The following is a 16,843-nucleotide window of genomic DNA, read 5'->3' as shown; positions in this document are numbered from 1 at the left end:
TAAACTACCATGGTCACATCTGACTGAGTAACATTTCTTGGCATGAGGTCCATGCCAAAGAGCCTAACCCTACTTATGACCATGTCTTCCCCACCGGTCTGGCTTCCAGGGAGTTTCAGATGCCTCCTACCACCACCAATCCTGAGACGTATCCATCCCTCCAACACTGCTTATCGATGGCCATTAAAGCAGCAGCCGCAATGCTCCAGCAACTCAGCTACTGGTTGAAATGTGTGTGTGTGTGCGCGCGAGCACACGTGTGCACATGAGTGATGAGTGAGCGAGTGAATGAACTGAAAGTATAAAAGAGTGAATTAACTGGTAAGCCAGTGAGTGAATCAGTGACTTAATGAGTCAGCGAGAGAGTGAAGTGTGTAAAATTGACTAGGTCGTGCTCCCGACCCCCTCCAGTAATCCATTAAGCGGCGGCATACATTCCCCATCGCTGTTAACACAAGCAGGGGTTAAGAACTGCACAGGAATACTTACAGACCACCAGTTGGATACCGTGTTCCTTTCTTATTGCTGCTTTCACAAATGACTGCAAATGTAGTGGCTTAAAACAACACAGATTAATTATCTGACAGTTCTGGAGGCCAGAAGTCCCAAATGGGTGTCACTGCGCCAAGGTCAAGGTGTCTGTGGGGCTGCACTCTCTCCGGAGGCTCTAGGGGTGAATCCGTTGGCTTGCCTTTCCTGGCTTCTAGTGGTTACCTTCCTTTCTTGGCCTGTGGTCTCTTTCTGTATCTTCAAAGCCAACCGTGTAGCATCTTCAAATCTCTCTCTGACTCTGACCCTCTGCATCTGTCCTCATATCTCCATCTCTAACTCTGAAACTCCTGCCTTCCTCTGATATTGACCCATGTGATTACATCAGCCCCACTCGGACAGTCCAGGATAATCTTCCCAACCCCAAACCTTTAACATAATCATATCTGCGAAGTTCCTTTTGCCACGTAAGGTAACATATTCATGGGCTTTGGGGCCTAGGATGTGGACATCTTCGTGGAGCCATTCTTCTACGTGCCACAGATGCTTTGCTCCGAGGGCAAGTGCAGCACTGATTCCCACCCTAAAGGAGAAAGGGCAGCAGGGGGATGGAGAGAGCATCACGGCGTGTATCACGTACCCCTGCCACGCACTTCTTCTCCTCATGTTGTTGCTGTTATGGCCTGGGATTTAAAAAATTTCCCCAAATTTGATGCTTGCCCCCAAACTTGAGAAACACTGTGACAGATGATATGCCAGGAGCATATGCTGCTACAATTGAGGGTAAAATTTGCCCTAGGATTCCTGGAGAAGGATTAAGAGTGGGGTGCCTCAACCCTGGGCGCACATTCCCATCAGCTGGGGAGATTAAAAAAAACTTATTTTGAAATGAGCATGGAATTGCAAAGACAGTATAGAAATTTCCTGTATACCCCTCCCCTAGCTTCCCTTAATATTAGCATCTTACATAACCATGATCCATGTAGCAAAACTAAGAAACCGCACCGGTACATTAATATTGGCTCGATGGAAGACTTTATCGCATCTCCCCAGGTTTCCCACTAGGGCCCCTGTTTGCTCCAGGATCCAGTCCAGCATTTCTCTTGCATGGGGGCACCACGTCTACAGAGTCTCCTCCAGTCTGTCGGCTTCTCCGGCTTTCCTTGTTTTCTCAAGACCTTGAGACTTTTGTACCGGTCGAGTATTTTGTAGACTGACCTTTAATTCGGGTTGGTCTAATATTTTCTCACGATCAGACCAGGGTTATGGATTTGGGGGAAGAATACCACGGGGTGAGATGCTCTTATTATCGCATCATCGAAGGGGGTGTGTGATCTCAGCGGGGCCTATTACTGAGAGTCTTTGCTTTGATCCCTTGGTTACAGTGGTATCTGCCCCCTTCCTCCACTGTAAGGATGTCGCTTGTCCAGTTGGTGTTACCGCTGCCGAGAAAGAGGCTCTCACCACCTCCGAGGTGTGTGTGTGTGTGGGTCCATCCCAACCCACTTAAACAGTGTTTTCCAAATCCACCCATGGATTGTGACCCATTTGCAGGTCATAAGCTCAGACCGTGGGGTGCATTTGAAAGAAAAAATAAAATAGAGGAGACTATGACAGCATAGAATGGAGAAGAAAAGAGTACGTCACACACACAGTAGGTATAGTTTCGTAAAACTTCTGTTTCTGAAAACTTTGTGTGCTCAGAGACCTTACCTTTACAATGGGGATAAAAGTAGCGTGCCCTGACTCGCACCCCACACACAGGGCTGTCACGAGGATTAGATGGGCTGATGTGGGTGAAGTGCTTAGAACAGAGGCACACGTTAGGCATTGTGTAAATTATTATTATGAAGTGTGCATGTGCATAAATGGGTCACGGTGTAAAATACATTTCTTACTGTAGACTGCAATCCAAAAGTCTGCAAATACTGAACTCACATCTCTAGACCGGGGTGGGCAGGCTTACGAGCCCCAACCCAACGCCTGTGTTAGTGAAGTTTTACTGGTGCACAGCCACTCGTTCGTTTACGTGTTGTCTTTTGAGCTATGATGGCAGAGCCGAGAACTTGCAACAGAAAATGCACGGCCCACAAAGCCTGCACTATTTACTACCTGGACCTCCAGAGCAGCACCCCTGCCTGCAGGTCATCTCATGGTACAAAGGACATTAGACACTTCTTCCTAAGCCACGTGGCCTTGTCCTGCCACTGCCCGGCAGGCACACCGGCCCCTGCAGGCCCCTCTGGGCCGTGTGACTGCCCGGCGCTCAGGCCTCCAGAAGCTCGATACCCTTCTGCTTTGGATGGATGCCCACACTTGCTTTATTTATCCACCTCCGCTGTGAAACCTCCGCTGTTCACGCTGGAAGGTTAGAAACACAGCACACTGGTCGGGGTCCCAGCAGGAAACAGATGGCCACTCAAATTAGAATAATTGGAGGAGTGTTTAACAAAGAGGCTATTTACAGAGGGATGGGCAAGGTGTTGGAAAGCCACAAGGGAGAGCTGAATCCTCAGAGGCTAGTAAAGGTGGAGCTCTTACCACCCTCAGCAGGGGGGACAAGGAGAGGGAACCTAGAAGGAGAGTCATTTCCAGAGGATGCCTTAAGAGGAGATGGGGCTTTCAGTCTGGGGCTGGGGAGCCAGTTCCAGGCAATCCCGCGGGGAGGGAGCCAGAGAGTAACTGCCTTGACCTCACCTCCCTCCCTCCCTCCCTGATGTCCTGTTGGGGTCCCCATTGGTCAAACTGAAGTGGAAGCCGGAGGGCATAGGAGCCACTGATGTGGTCCATGTGGGTCAGCTCCCCAGGACAGGGAGCATGCTGGGGAAGGATGGACAGGAGCAAACCTCAGATGCCAGCGCACACCGCATCGATTTAGAAAGTCTGGTGTATTTACTTCTCCCGCAGCTCCACTAGACAAAGGGGTGCCCTGCTTCACCCCGCCAAGTCGGGAATGTGGCCCCAACACCAAAGGGCTGTCATAGGTTTCACCTTAACTGTCTTCTCTTCCTAGATCTGCTAGGCTCCGGGTGGCTCTCATGGAGTTAATGTTCCTGGACCTTATCGTCCTGAGAGGGGGCAGAAGGTTGTGAACAGAGGCGCAGAGAAGCTGCTGGGCGTTTTGTGAGTCTGAGCTGAAGCTGATCATCATGTCTGGATGTTACGCAAGTTCTTCCTCACAACCCAGCCTTCTAGCCCAGGAAGGAGCTGTGTCTCATTCATCTTGGCAGCCCAGCTCAAGTCCAACAGACAGACGAGCCAACCTCTGGCCACCGTGGGACAAAGAACCCTAGCGGCAAAAAGCTCCCTAGGCTGAGAAGTGTCCCCAGATTAAACTGTTCCCACTGGCCAGACCTCTCTGCCCCCACCGCTGGCCCGGACTCCCTGAGCTGGCATCTGGTATCTCACGGGCTCCCCAGTCCGGCCACAGACCTACAGCATGTCACCGCGAGGGTCTTTCCTGGCCCATGGAACACTGATTCCACATCACTGATTTCATAGATGAAACATCATAGGCTTACAGGAAGGAAGGGACTGGCTCGGGTAGCCCAGCCGCCTCGTGGCGAGCTGGGACTAGAATTCAGGATCGGAGACTCTAGTCAATATCCATCTTTCTTTTATGTAAGATGGAAGGTGAAATCGGTTGTAGAGCCTTGGAAATGGCCTTGGCCAAAATTCAACATGTGGTCTAGCCTCAGGCAAGTTTCAGTGTCAGACTCAGCTCAGCTGCTGAGGCCACGCACCCGGACCCTAGGCCCCCCAGGCAGCTGTTCTGTGCAGGTGGGATGAAGCAGAGGCTCTGGTCCGGCAAATCGGTTCAAATCCAGATCCAACCTGTTAGTGGCTGTTTTACCTGAAACAGGTTAATTTTATGTTAATGAGACTCAGTGTTCCAGTCCCGTAAACCTGGCTCTGTCATCAACCTCTGAGTGGTATCAACTCCATGACCAGGTAAGCAAGGACTTTGCAATGTCCAAAGGTCAATAAATGACACTTTTCTTTTTTCCCTCCAGCTGGAAGACTGACGGAATATTTGCAACTTTTCTCTCAAAAAGCCAGAGGCCGACTCGTTTGAGTGTAGCTGCTAGGGCTCTGTGCTCTAGCCCCAAGAAACGGGGACCCCCGGGATAAAGGCAGGGGGGCCTCCTGACAGGCCAAGGATTCTGCCTCATTTTCATGGACTCAGGCGTAATTAGTAAAATCTTAAGGTTCTCCTCCTGTCTTCCCTAACCTCCGCCCCACCCCCAATTTCCTCAGAGAAATGAAGAGTTCAGACGTATAGGCCAAGTGCTTGGGTTTTAAATTAGACGACTCTGTCCTGACAGGAACCGAGTCACAGCTGCCACACCTGATTATTTTTAGAGTTACTACTAAACTCTTTGTACAGGATGAGCTGCCACTGTTCAAGGCAAACAGAAAGACTTCACATTTTATCATGACAGCTCTGGAGCCATCCACCTCCTCGTGTTCATTATTTCCAACCTGTCTTTGGAAGGGATGAGGCGGCATCTTGACAATCGTACGGCGGGGAAGGCAGACCCCGTGGCTTGTTACTACAACCGAGGGATGGAAAGCTCCCCAACTGAGCAAAGCCCACTGCCTCCAGGAAACCAAGGAGAAACATTCCGGGGGGGCGGGTACCGCTCCAGAGCCTTCTCTGCATGAACCATTATCTTTCACGAGAAGCAAAATGTGATCGCCAAGTAGCCAACCAGTAAGAGCACCTGTATGCAAATGCCACCAGCACTGGCCTGGAGTGGCCAGCTTGTGAGTGATGTCACAATCCCCTCTGACCCAACAATGCCACCACCACTGAAAAGGGGACCCCTGCAGCTCTTACAGAGAGAAACATTCACCACCAGCAGAGCACCTTCTAATTGCTCCTGGAGTGTGGCAGACAAAAGTCTCTGCCGTCTGAGTTACTAGATCCAGAAAATAAAATGACCTTACGAACATGGGAAGAGAAGTCCAGCTAAGGCCCAAGGCAAATGTCTCTTCTTACATCCACTTTTTGCTGGATTACAGAAACAAGTTCATGGAGCAGAAGCCAAACACCCACCTTGGCTTTAAAGAGTTCTCTAGAAAGTGTTCGGAGAAATGGAGGTCTATCTCAAAGCACGAAAAGGCCAAATATGAAGCCCTGGCTAAGCTCGACAAAGCCCGATACCAGGAGGAGATGATGAATTACCCTGGCAGGAAGAAGAAGAGAAAGCGGGACCCCGGCGCACCCAGACGACCTCCATCGTCCTTCCTACTCTTCTGCCAAGACCACTACGCCCAGCTCAAGTGGGAGAATCCAAACTGGTCAGTAGTGCAGGTGGCAAAGGCCTCGGGGAAGATGTGGTCAGCAATGACAGCCTACGACAAGCAGCCCTATGAACAAAGGGCAGCTTTCCTGAGAGCAAAGTACCAAGAGGAACTGGGCATCTACCGTAAGGCCAGGAAGAAGAGCCTCCAAAGGTCGGCTAAGAACCGGCGCAGACGGTTCAAAGAAACTGTCAGACGCAACTGATGGATCCAATTAGAAATAAAATGCCATTCTCCGGTACTGCCTGTCCCTGGTCTCTTGTGTAGCGTTAGGGGGGCCATTGCTGCCGCTTTGCCAACAAGTGACTGGCATGGTGGAGCTGAGATCAGGGTTTGGAAACTGATCCCAGGAGGGGCTGGCTTTGGGACAAGAGTCTGAAGAGTGTGTGGTCCGTACTTACCGGGCTCGGCTTGGGCAGGCAGGGTGGGGTGGGGATCTCCAGGTGTAAAGAAGCTAGGAGTCCTGGGGGTGGGAGCATCCTGGTCCCAAGTGGTTCTCCAGGGTGGAGGACCCTACTCAGAGTGAAGTGAGCAAACGCCAGCCCTGCCACCCTCCTCGCCAGGAGGGCAAAAGGCCTGGAGTCCAGGTCAGGCTCCCAGTTCAGGCCCCAGCAGAGGCTGGGAAACGAGTTGAGGTGGGCCTTAGGGGACTCAGTGTCTCCAGGGATTCCAGAACTGGTCCTCCAGCAAGGCTTAGATACTATTAGTGGGTCAGGATGAGACTCCAGTGGTGGTCCCTAGTCTAGTCCCTAGGATGAAGCATGGGGCTGATTTTACAAAAAGAGGCATCTGACTCTGCCCCAAGTACTGTAACTTGGAGAGAACCCTTTTCTTGACATTTTGGTGAGCATCTCCCCGGTCATTTTTCTGTGGACGTAAGCACAACACAGAGTGGATATTTGCTGCCTGTATGACCACCGCGGCATCCATTCCTCTTCTCCTGCTCACAACACACTGACTCCATCCTGACCAAGGCTGGATCAGATGGAATCCCCCTGGCTACAGTGATTGGCTCAGTGACGGTCATGTGACCCAAGTTGGTCCAATCAGAGTAGACCTCAGGACTTGTGTGAGGAATCCTAGGGGAGGATGAGGCCCTGGGGGCTGTTGGCAGCCATCTGCCTCATTCTCAGGCCAAAATGTTAGTCCCTTTGGCATCCTGGACTTTTCATTGAAGATAAGCCCACACGTTTTGGATTTTGTCTAAGATAGTTTGAGTTCGGTTTTCTGTCACTTAAAATGAGTCAAAACTTGTCATTTGATACAAATGGGATTGTTCCATCTACTATGACTGTATTTTTCAGGCAATAATACACTGTGGGCAACGTTTCACACCAATCTAGATTGATATGGAATATTCTGAAATGGCCCTTGACTTCTGATATCAAAGAGACTGGGCCCAAATGCAAAATTTTTGGTCACCACGTTCTGCATGCAAAAGACTTCCTCAATTCCAGCTCTAAACCCCTATTCCCTGAGGGACCTGCATCTCTGTAGCCTGCTGTGGTTTCAAATTTTACTTTTGGAACAAAAATAAAAATATGTAGTTTTGAATAGCCTTTTAGAACTGGGTCAGCCTTTAGGGGGTGAGAGGTAATAGAGTGGAGTGATTTAGAAATTCAGGGTCTGGAACCAAGGCCATTTACGAAGGGCTCCCACGCGCCAGACCCTGTGCTGGGTACCAGGAGGCCCAATGTGGTCTACTGTTAGGTTCCTGCCCTGACGAGAGGGATGGACACGGGCATGAACCACAGCCCTACAAGGCCCGAGGAGAGTGTAGACTGCACAAAGAGCTGGGGGTGGGAGCGAGTACCACCTACCAAGGCAACTGCTAAAGTCTCCATGGAGGAAGCAGCTTTACGCTCCTCGGCAACCTTGTACTTATGTTGGCCGGATTCCTGTTCCCCCTCTCCCATTCCCCACAGGTGCTGTTCCAACTTGTCTCTGCTTCCCCTCCAGCCCAACCTCCAATCTCTCAGGAGACACCCTCATTTCCTGCTTCATTGAGAATACAGAGATCATCAAACGAAGCACTGTCGGTTTTCTTCCTTCTCAACGTGTCATCCACAGCCATCTTCCCTCCTGGTCTCACGCCTCATAGCCAGAACCCTCTCACTATCCTCTTCCCCACCAACCTCGGGCCCTTGCTCCTCCTGTAAAGATGCTGACCCTCCAGCCTGTAAGCTTGCTGTCCTGACACAAGTGGTTCTGATCACTGGCAGGACCTTGGGCAAGTAAGTTCTCGTTCCTGTCTCAGGTTTCTCATCTGTGCAAAGGGGATGATGCCTGCCCCTCAGGTTGTTTTAGTGATTAAATGATGTAACACACGCAAAAGCATTTGGCACGGTCCTTAGCACATAAAAGGTACTGTGGTTGACCCTCTAGGGCGGCTGTCCTATGATTTCCCCCTCCTGGTGTTCACACCCTGGTACGACCCCCCTCCCATTAAATGTGGGCAGAATCTGCGACTTCTCTTGTTTTTTTCCTTTTTTGGCCGCGCCACACGGCATGCGGGATCTTAGTTCCCCGACCAGGGGTCGAACCTGCGCCCCCTGTAGTGGAAGCGTGGAGTCTTAACCACTGGACCGTCAGGGAAGTTCCCCTGTGACTTGCCTTTAACCAACAGAAGAGGGCAGGGGAGATGGGACGTGATTTCCTCTGTGATTACACCATGGTATATAAAACTCTTATCTTGCTGGTGGATTTGCTCTATAGAGATTCTTCCTGCTGGCTTGATGAAGTGGCCAAGCTGGGAAAGCCCACGTGGCAAGGAACTGTGGGGAACCTCTAGGAGTTGAAGGTGCCTCGGACCAACAGCCAGGAAAAAACCAAAGCTCTCAGTCCTACAGACACAAGAAACTAAGTGCTGCAGCAACCACGTGAGCGGGGAAGTGTATCCTTCCCCAGCTGAGCCTCCACGTGAGAACTCAGCCCTGGTTGACACCTTGACTGCAGCCTTGTGAGACCTCCAGTGGTGGACCCAGCTAAGCTGTTACCGGATTCGGACCCAGAGAAATGAGGAGATAATGAACATGTGTTGTTTTAAGCCAACAAGTTTGTGGTAATGGGCTATACAGCAATAGATAACTAATACAGTACTCAATAAATGCCGGCTTCCTTGTCATCTTAAAATAAACCATCTTTAACTTTCTTTCTCCCTCCAGCCTCTACCCCACCTGTTTAATTTCTTTTCCTTTGCTACCAACCTCTGGAAGGTGGCGGACGCCCCCCAGTGCTAATTGGATCCTGACTTGTACTCTGCAGTGGTTCCGGGGAGGCTGTCTTGTTTCCAGCCTGGCTCTTGGTGGGCAGCGGCTGTGTGTTACATGACAGTCCCCTCTGGGAAGAGGGCCCCCACACAGCTGGACCCCAGCCCTCATGCCACTCTTTTCTGGTTTCCTCTGTGATTAATTATGTGGATGTGGGTGGCTAAGTCAGAGTTTTGACAACAGTTTGCAGCGCCCCCGCTGAAAACTAACTCTATTAACAGTCCTTTATGAAAAAGCCGACAGGAGGCTGTGAATCTGCTGGCTTCTAATGACTGTAATGTAATGACAGTGAAGGGGGAAGGAGGGGAGGAGGAGAAGTAGGGGGAGCCTGGGTCTAAGATAATGGGCGAGAGGAAAAGCAGGCAGAAAACCTGGTGCGGTACCAGCATTCCACGCAGACCCACTCGGCTGGGCTCAGGGGCCCCTGCCCTGGGGAAGAAGGAGGCTGAGTCTTTGGGCCCATGGCTGTCTTAATGCCTGAATCACTCCACTCTGACCCTTCTCTCCCAGAGCCTTTTCCTGTGTTCATTTATTCAGCAAATATTCATGTCAATCTTAAGCCTGCAACGTACCAGAAACTGTTCTACTACCAGGGAGGCAGCGAGGCCCCTGATCTCTTATAAATAAACAAGTCAACAAATAAACACACCAGGTCATTTTTTGATAGTGTCAAGTGCTCTGAAGAAAATAAACCGGGCTAATGAGATAAACAATGACAAGTGGGGTTGAGGGCGCTTTAAATGGGTGGTCAGAGAAGATGACATTTGGGTTTTGATTTAAAGGATGAGAAGGAGCCAGGCCTGCCAAGGCCTTAGGGAAGAGTTGTTCAAGTAGAAGGACAGCAAGTGCAAAGATCCTGAGGCAGGAGTGAGCTTGGCATATTAGCCAGAGGGAGGCTAGAATGACTGGAGGGGTGAGTGAGTGGCTGAGATGCAGTTGGAGAGGACAGGCCTTGGCAAGGAGTTTATTTTGAAACCTAAGGGCTATGGGAGCCAAAGAGGCTTTTCTGCAGGGGATCCATGTGCTTCCATTTCCACTTCTGGTTAATGGTCATTCTAGCGTCTTCAAAGACTACCAAGGCCAATAAGGGGATGCTAGCGCCTCCCGGGTCTGCAAGAGAAAGAGGCAAGGCTAGCGAATACCAAATCCATGACCTTCTTCCCTTTTGGAGGGGAGATAATCAGGAAGCTCCACTTGGTCCTCCTGGGAGCAGCTGTAAGCTAAAAATCAAATGTGGAAGCTGTGAAACGTCTCTCCCTGTGATCTGTTTTCCCAGAGATGGGGGGAAGGACAGGCACGGGTGGCAAAATATTCCTGGAGCGCACTGCTTCCCAGGCCTCAGATTTCCATGTGGAGCAGCTCCCACTAGACCAGTGGTTCTCAACTTTGAGGCTGCATTAGAATCACCTCAGACCTTATTAAGATACAGAATGCTGGGCCCCACCCCTGGAGTTGGATTCAATTCTTCTGGGAGTTGGGCCTAATTTGCATTAGGATAAGAATCTGCATTTCTAAAAGTTCCCAGGTGGTACTGATGCTGCTGGCCCCAGGACCACAGAGGAGTTCTTTCTCCTCGCGCAGCCCTGGCATTTACCCTGAAGAGGAGGCATCACTGATCTGCCTAGTAGGTTGAGAGAGAGGAAGCGCTGGCCTGCTCCTCCCTCCTCCCCCAGCCAATCCCAGCTGCAAAGTGTGCCCAGGTCTGCTCTCCAACCAGTTCATCAGCAATAAAGGTGAAAGGTTCATCCTCATCTGTCTTTCTCTTTCATCTGCCAACTGATCCTGAACTTGACAAAGGAGTATTTATTTGTCTGTTTGTTTATTGATTTGGGGGGCTTCCCTCAAATCCCAACGGAGAAGTCGATCCCAGTTGCAAACAATCGATTAGCATCTGGGCCACACAGCATCACTGGGATCTTAGAGTTGATTTCAGCCTCCACTAAAGCATGTTTGGGGACAAAAAGGTCCAGTTTCTGGGCCTATAAGACTGAGGACCAGGCCCCTGGCCAGGGTGAGGTCACCAGGGTGAAGTCACAAAGCCCTGGCACCTTTGTGTCTCGTCATGCACCTCTAATCACACGCCCACAAACAATACCTGCCCTCCAGGTGTGCGGGAGGATAAACGAAATGTCTGGGACATCCTTGTAAATGAAGTCTGATGTGTCAGAAGTGCCCAGCAGATGGGGGTGCCTGCCCTGGTCTCTAAGGGATGCTTCAAAGGAGGAGAGAACAACACACACAAAGGCAGTTCAAGCAGGAGAAAGAGCCTGGCCAAAGGCCAAAAGGGGGTCATGTGACCCTGCAGACCGGCTTGACCTCTGGGTGGATCAGCAGTGAGGCACTGAGCGTCCCCCTGTGGCCACCCCCTTGTAACAGTTGCCTTGCAACAGCTCCCCCTACTTGTTGCTCCCTTTCCAGTCCTTTCTCTGCTCCAGCTGGCTGAGCCATATGTGAAGACTCCTCCCCGTCAGTAGTGAAACATTTCAGTGGTTGCCCCTCACTACGGGAGTCTGACACAGGATAATCAGGCCACTGCTGCCTCGCGAGTTGCACTGTCGCCCACACTCAGCTTCTGAAATGGCTCCCAGTGAACCAGGCCTTCTGGGATTCACACCCTTGTGTGATTCCTCCCTTTGAGTGTGGGCTGGACCTAATGACTTCCTTCTAATGTACAGAATAGGGCCGAAGTGACAGGATATCTCTGCTTTGGAAGGGACTAGGCTACGAAAGACTCTCTCTGGCTCTCTCTCTTTCTCGCTTTTGCTCAGAGCAAACCGACATGTTGAAAGCCACCCTGTAGAGAGGCCCACATGGCAAGGAATTGAGGGTGGCTTCTGGTCAATGCCCAGCAAGGAACTGAGGCCCTCAAACAGCTGGCAAGGACCTGAATCCTGCCAGCAACCGTGAGTAAGCTTGGAAGCAGACACTTTTATTGCAACTTTATGACAGGCCCGGCTAAGCCGTACCTGATTCCTGACCCGTAGCAACTAAGGTGATAGATGTGGTTTCATGGCACTGAGGTTTGGGATAATTTGTTACAAACTGAAATAGATAATGGATACAGATTTTGGTATCAAGAGGGGGATAGTGCCATGAAAAATATCTAAAAAAGTGAGATGTCTTTGGAACCAGGCGGTGGGTAGAGGCTGGGAGTATTCTGAAGACCTTGTTAGAGAAACCTGGACTTTGAGGATGTTGCTGGTGAAGGTTCGAAAGGAAGTGAGAACATGTTACTGGAAACTGGAAGAAAGGGGTCCTTGTTATGCAGTGGAAGAAAGTTTAGCGACAATGTCGTCTGCAGGGATATGGAAGGCAGGACATGCCCCAAATCAACTTTGTGATCTAGCTAAGGAGGTGTCCAAGCAAAGGGTTGAAGGTACTGGCTGGTTTCTTCTTGCTGCTTATGTGAGAAGAGAGATAAATTGAGGGAAAGGTGGTTGAAAAGGAGCCAGACTTCATAGTTTGGAAAGTTCTCAGCCTCCCAAGACAGCAAAGGATGCTAAAATTAAGAGATGGCTTTGAGCAGTGTTGAGAAAAGGTGGTCTGGAGATAAAGCCGAGGGTGTGACTGTGCAGCCTTTGGCTAAGACCTAGGAAAGCTCAAAGGACTGTAGTATTATTCAGCCACATAAAGGCCCTTTAGAGAGATTAGGGTGGGCCTTACAGATCCCCAAGATCAAACAATAGGGCCTCTGGGAAGCATATGAGCATCGTCCCTTGACCTTCTTAGCGGAAGCCCAAGGTAGAGAAGTTTAGTTCAAAGAAATCTGTGGTTGTGGCTTTTGTGTAAGAGAGCGGCTCTCGATGACATTTACAGAAGACCCACAAAGTTTTGGAGAAAACTATTATCAGGAGAAACACTGTCAGCTTGGACTAAAAGGGACAGAGACAGTACAAAACAAAAAAAGGTCACTGGCCTCCCAAAATTCTCAGCAGGAAGCAGGCTGAAGAAAAGTCAGCTTCAAACATGCACTTCCTTTCATGAAGAAAAAAAAAAAAAAAAAAAGGAAGACTCAGAGGGAGAAACCAAAAACTCAGAAGGTGCAGTTAAAGATTCCCAGATTTTAAAACTAATCAAGAAACTTCCAATATATTCCTGGATGGATTTCAGAATTGTTATGGACCAGGGACTTTTTTCTGCCCCACACTGTCCCCCATTTTGAGTAAGAATGTCTAGAGCCATTACCCTGTACCTATCCCACCACTGTATGTCAGGTGAGTGGGGACAGAGAACTTGTCCGTCTAGTTTTGCAGAGCTACCGATCCAGAGTTACAGCACTCTAGGACCTGTACTCAAGGAACTACACCCAAGAGCCTCAACCACACTTGAACTTGATTTAGATGGTGAGATTCTGGACTTCGAGCTGATGCTTTCACGGGATGAGGCTTTTGGGGGCCTTGGGAAGGGGTAACTGTGTGTCGCATGTGGCAAGGACATGAATCATTGGGGGCTGGAGGGCAGCTGGCGGTAGGCAGCTTCAGAAGCGACTAAACGGTCTTTGTCTCCTGGCATTCACACCCTTGTACAGCCCCCTCCCCTGGTGTGTGGGCTGGACCTAGTGACTTCCAACACAGGGAATACAGCAAAAGTGACGGGCTGCCGCTTCTGAGATTAGGTTATAGAAGACTGTGGCTCCTGTCTTCCTCTCTCTCGGAGTCACCCTGACGAAGCCAGAAGCCATGTTGAAAGCTACCCTATGGAAAGGAACCGAGGTAGCCTCTGGTCAACAGCACTGAGGAACTCAAAATCCTTCAAAGCACCCTGGGAATAAGCTTGGAGCAAATCCTTTTCCCCAGCTGAGCTTTGAGATGATCACAGCCCTGGAATACTCCTTGATGGTGGCCCTGTGAGAAACTAAGCCTGGAGAAGAACCCAGCTGAGCCACACCCAGATTCCTAACACGCAGACAAGGTGATAAACGTTGCTTCAAACCATAAGTTTTGGGATGATTTGTTAAACAGGAACAGATACTTAATACACCCACCCTAAGGTCCTGCCCTACAGTATTTCTCCCAGAAACACTACACTCTCCTCGGGGCCTTTGCACATGCTACTCCAGGGTGAACTCATCCTACCTTTTAGGTCTGGTAAACTTCCACCTTCAGACAAGACTCAGGTCAAGTGTCCCTTCCTCCAGGAAGCCCTCTTGGACCCTCCCACCCTCTTCTGTGCTCCCATATCACATCACCATCTCATTCATATCACATCTTAACTAGTGTTTGTCTTGACTAGTGAAGGAGGGCAGGTGCCTTGCCTTATTCATCCTGGTACCCTTAAAATCTAACACAATGCTTGACATGCAGTAAAATAATAATAGAAAACTGTTATTTACGTACCTATGCCATGCCTGGTAGTGTTTGAGGCAATTTACATGTACCGATCTTATTTACTAATAAACTGAATGAGGCAGAAACTTTAAACACCCCCATTTTGCAGATGAGGAACTGAGACTCTAGGCAAGGCGCTTGGTGCTGGAAAATGAGCAATGGAACCTGGAGAGGCTCCTCCCGTCCCGGGCTTGGCAGTGTCAGTTCCCTCCTCTCTCTCGGGAACTCTACACAGGCAGAGTTGGGCCAGGAGGCCCAGACACACACTCTGTGTTTGGCATTTCCGGAGAAATACCTGGATCTTTCCCTTGGCGCCTCTGAGGAAGGGCTTGGCTGTCACCCAGAGAATTTGTTGGGCACCAGAAATCACACCTCCAGCTCTCTGCTCACAGCTGTGCCTCTGGCCCGCAGGCAGGATAAGCGTTTCCCCACCCTCACACCCTGTCATTACAAACCATGTAAATTCCTCGATACTCATGTTGAAATGAACAGATGCGGCTCTGTATTTTTAATGCATTATCTGCAATTAGCAGCAGTGGGCATGAAAGAGCTCTGCGGTCCCTGGGGCTGCCCCTGGTGGATGCAGCTGCGAGTACATTTGCGCTGAAGAATCCAGCCCGGCTCCTCTGGCCCACGCGGCTCTGGCGAGTGGGTGAGGGAGCGTCCATTTGCACAGCGTCTGCTCTGCCAGGAAGCAGAAGGGGGCCTGCCGACACCTGATGGTCACTCCACTGCCGACCTGGCCCTCCTGCCATCCCCCCCAATGCTGTCTAAACACCCTGAGAGGATGTCCTCCACCCGCATGTCACGGGTGATAAAGGTTTTTTACGGGCTTGGGGTCTGCAGTGTGGAGTAAAGGTCTGTGAGAAAATGCAAAGGGGCATGCTGCAGTGCCCAGGGCAAACGTAAGGGGGTGTCTGCATGGATTTCAGAGAAGAAGGTGCTGGTTGGTGAGAGGTACCTGTGCACACCAGCTCCGTCCGAAGGAGGAAGATATTTTTGGTAATACATATAATGCTAATGACCAGCATGTATTGGGCACTTACTGTGTTCCAGGACCTGATTTAATGCTCGCCGGGCATCAGCAGAAGGCAGTGTCAATTCCCCCTGCCCCTGCCACCTCCAACCACAGACCACAGCCAAACACCACCGGGAATCCACCTGTAGTTGAACAAAGGGGATTTTTGGCTCTTTGCCGAGAGAGGGAGAATGCACAGCCCTGGGAACTGTGGGGCATCTCAGTAACAGGAGGTTGGAAAGAACTTACTGTAGGAATTAGGTTTGCGTTAGGAGATTTGGGGGAGGTTCAAAAAAGAGGAGCTTTGCTCTGGATTGGATGCTGTCAGGAAGTCAATATACTTCTACCATTGGGTACTTAATAAATTTTATCTAGAAGGTGGGAGGAATGAAGCAAGACTAAAGTTGGAATTGGTAAAGGAGCAGCTGTCACTCATGTTAGCCAAGAGGGAGGGGGATGGTCGGTCACTTTTGTTTTTCCGTAATGTCCTTGTTTGTGTCTGAGTTCAGATGTGGTTACGAAGTAGTCTTGTTTTTGTCTGAATCCATCACGGTCGTGGAGCGCTCACATGCCAAAGTCTAGGTGTGGGGTACAGGCCAGCTCCCAGCACCAGGCCAGTCTCTGGTCCTCAGGGGCTGCTGTTCCCTTTCCCAACAGGCCCTGTTATTGTGCCAGTTTACAGAAAAAAGAAGTTGAGGCTCAGAGAGTTGCCAAAGCTAAGAAGTGGTGCTGTGATTCCAGCATCACTGAAACTGTAGTGGGTGCGGAGGGACTCAGGGGACAGGAGGGGAAGGGGTATGACTACGGGAAGCCAGGCTGACCATGAAGGGGACTGGCTACGATGGTGAAATAGAGAGCTGGAGATCTCCACTTTCGAAATCTGTCCCTGCCACTTACTAGCTACCCGGCCCTGGGCCATTTTCTGAACATCTTAGATCCAATTTCTTCTTACGCATGATGGGAATATAAAAGTCTGTTTCCCACAGTTATTGTGAGAAAAAAAAATGGAAGAGACACAGTATAAGGCACCTATGCAACAATGGGGGACAGAAGAGTCCCCTCCAAGCACTTCCTGTGTGCCAGCCACTGTTCTGAGTATCTCACATGTACAGACTCATCTAACACAGCCGCCCCATGAGGCAGGTTCTATTTGAGTCCCTGGTTTGCAGGAGAGAAGATGGAGGTACAGAGAGGTTAAGCAACTTCTCTGAGGTCACACAGCTATCAAGGAGCAGAACTCAGGCATGCTGGCTCCAGCACCCTCACTCTACTCCCTCATGGTAGCTGTTGGATCACAGCCCCTTCCCTTCCCTTGCTGCAAGGACTTCAACCTCAACGAGTCTAGTCCATTTTGATGGTGACTGCGTACTCTGGAACTCCCCTGGTCCCAGACTTTTGCTCATGGAAGGGTCTAAGCTACTCGCTTGGCTCTG

At 50.3% G+C, this 16,843-nt stretch overlaps 2 protein-coding genes across 4 annotated transcripts in view; one reads left to right on the top strand and one right to left on the bottom strand.

The window, feature by feature from the left end:
• CSMD2 (CUB and Sushi multiple domains 2) overlaps nucleotides 1–16,843 on the bottom strand; it is a 672,138-nt gene that overhangs the window by 365,978 nt on the left and 289,317 nt on the right. The gene's annotated exons all lie outside the window — the stretch shown is intronic.
• Nucleotides 5,319–6,055, top strand: HMGB4 (high mobility group box 4). Its single transcript, XM_004286828.3, has one exon. The coding sequence runs from the start codon at nucleotides 5,444–5,446 to the stop codon at nucleotides 5,999–6,001; it is 558 nt and encodes a 185-aa protein (XP_004286876.2). The 5' UTR covers nucleotides 5,319–5,443; the 3' UTR covers nucleotides 6,002–6,055.

This window comes from Orcinus orca, chromosome 1 (genome assembly GCF_937001465.1).
Source record: "Orcinus orca chromosome 1, mOrcOrc1.1, whole genome shotgun sequence".
NCBI lineage: Eukaryota > Metazoa > Chordata > Mammalia > Artiodactyla > Delphinidae > Orcinus > Orcinus orca.
The sequence above is the reverse complement of the archived record's forward strand: the minus strand, read 5'-3'. Positions and strand labels throughout refer to the sequence as shown.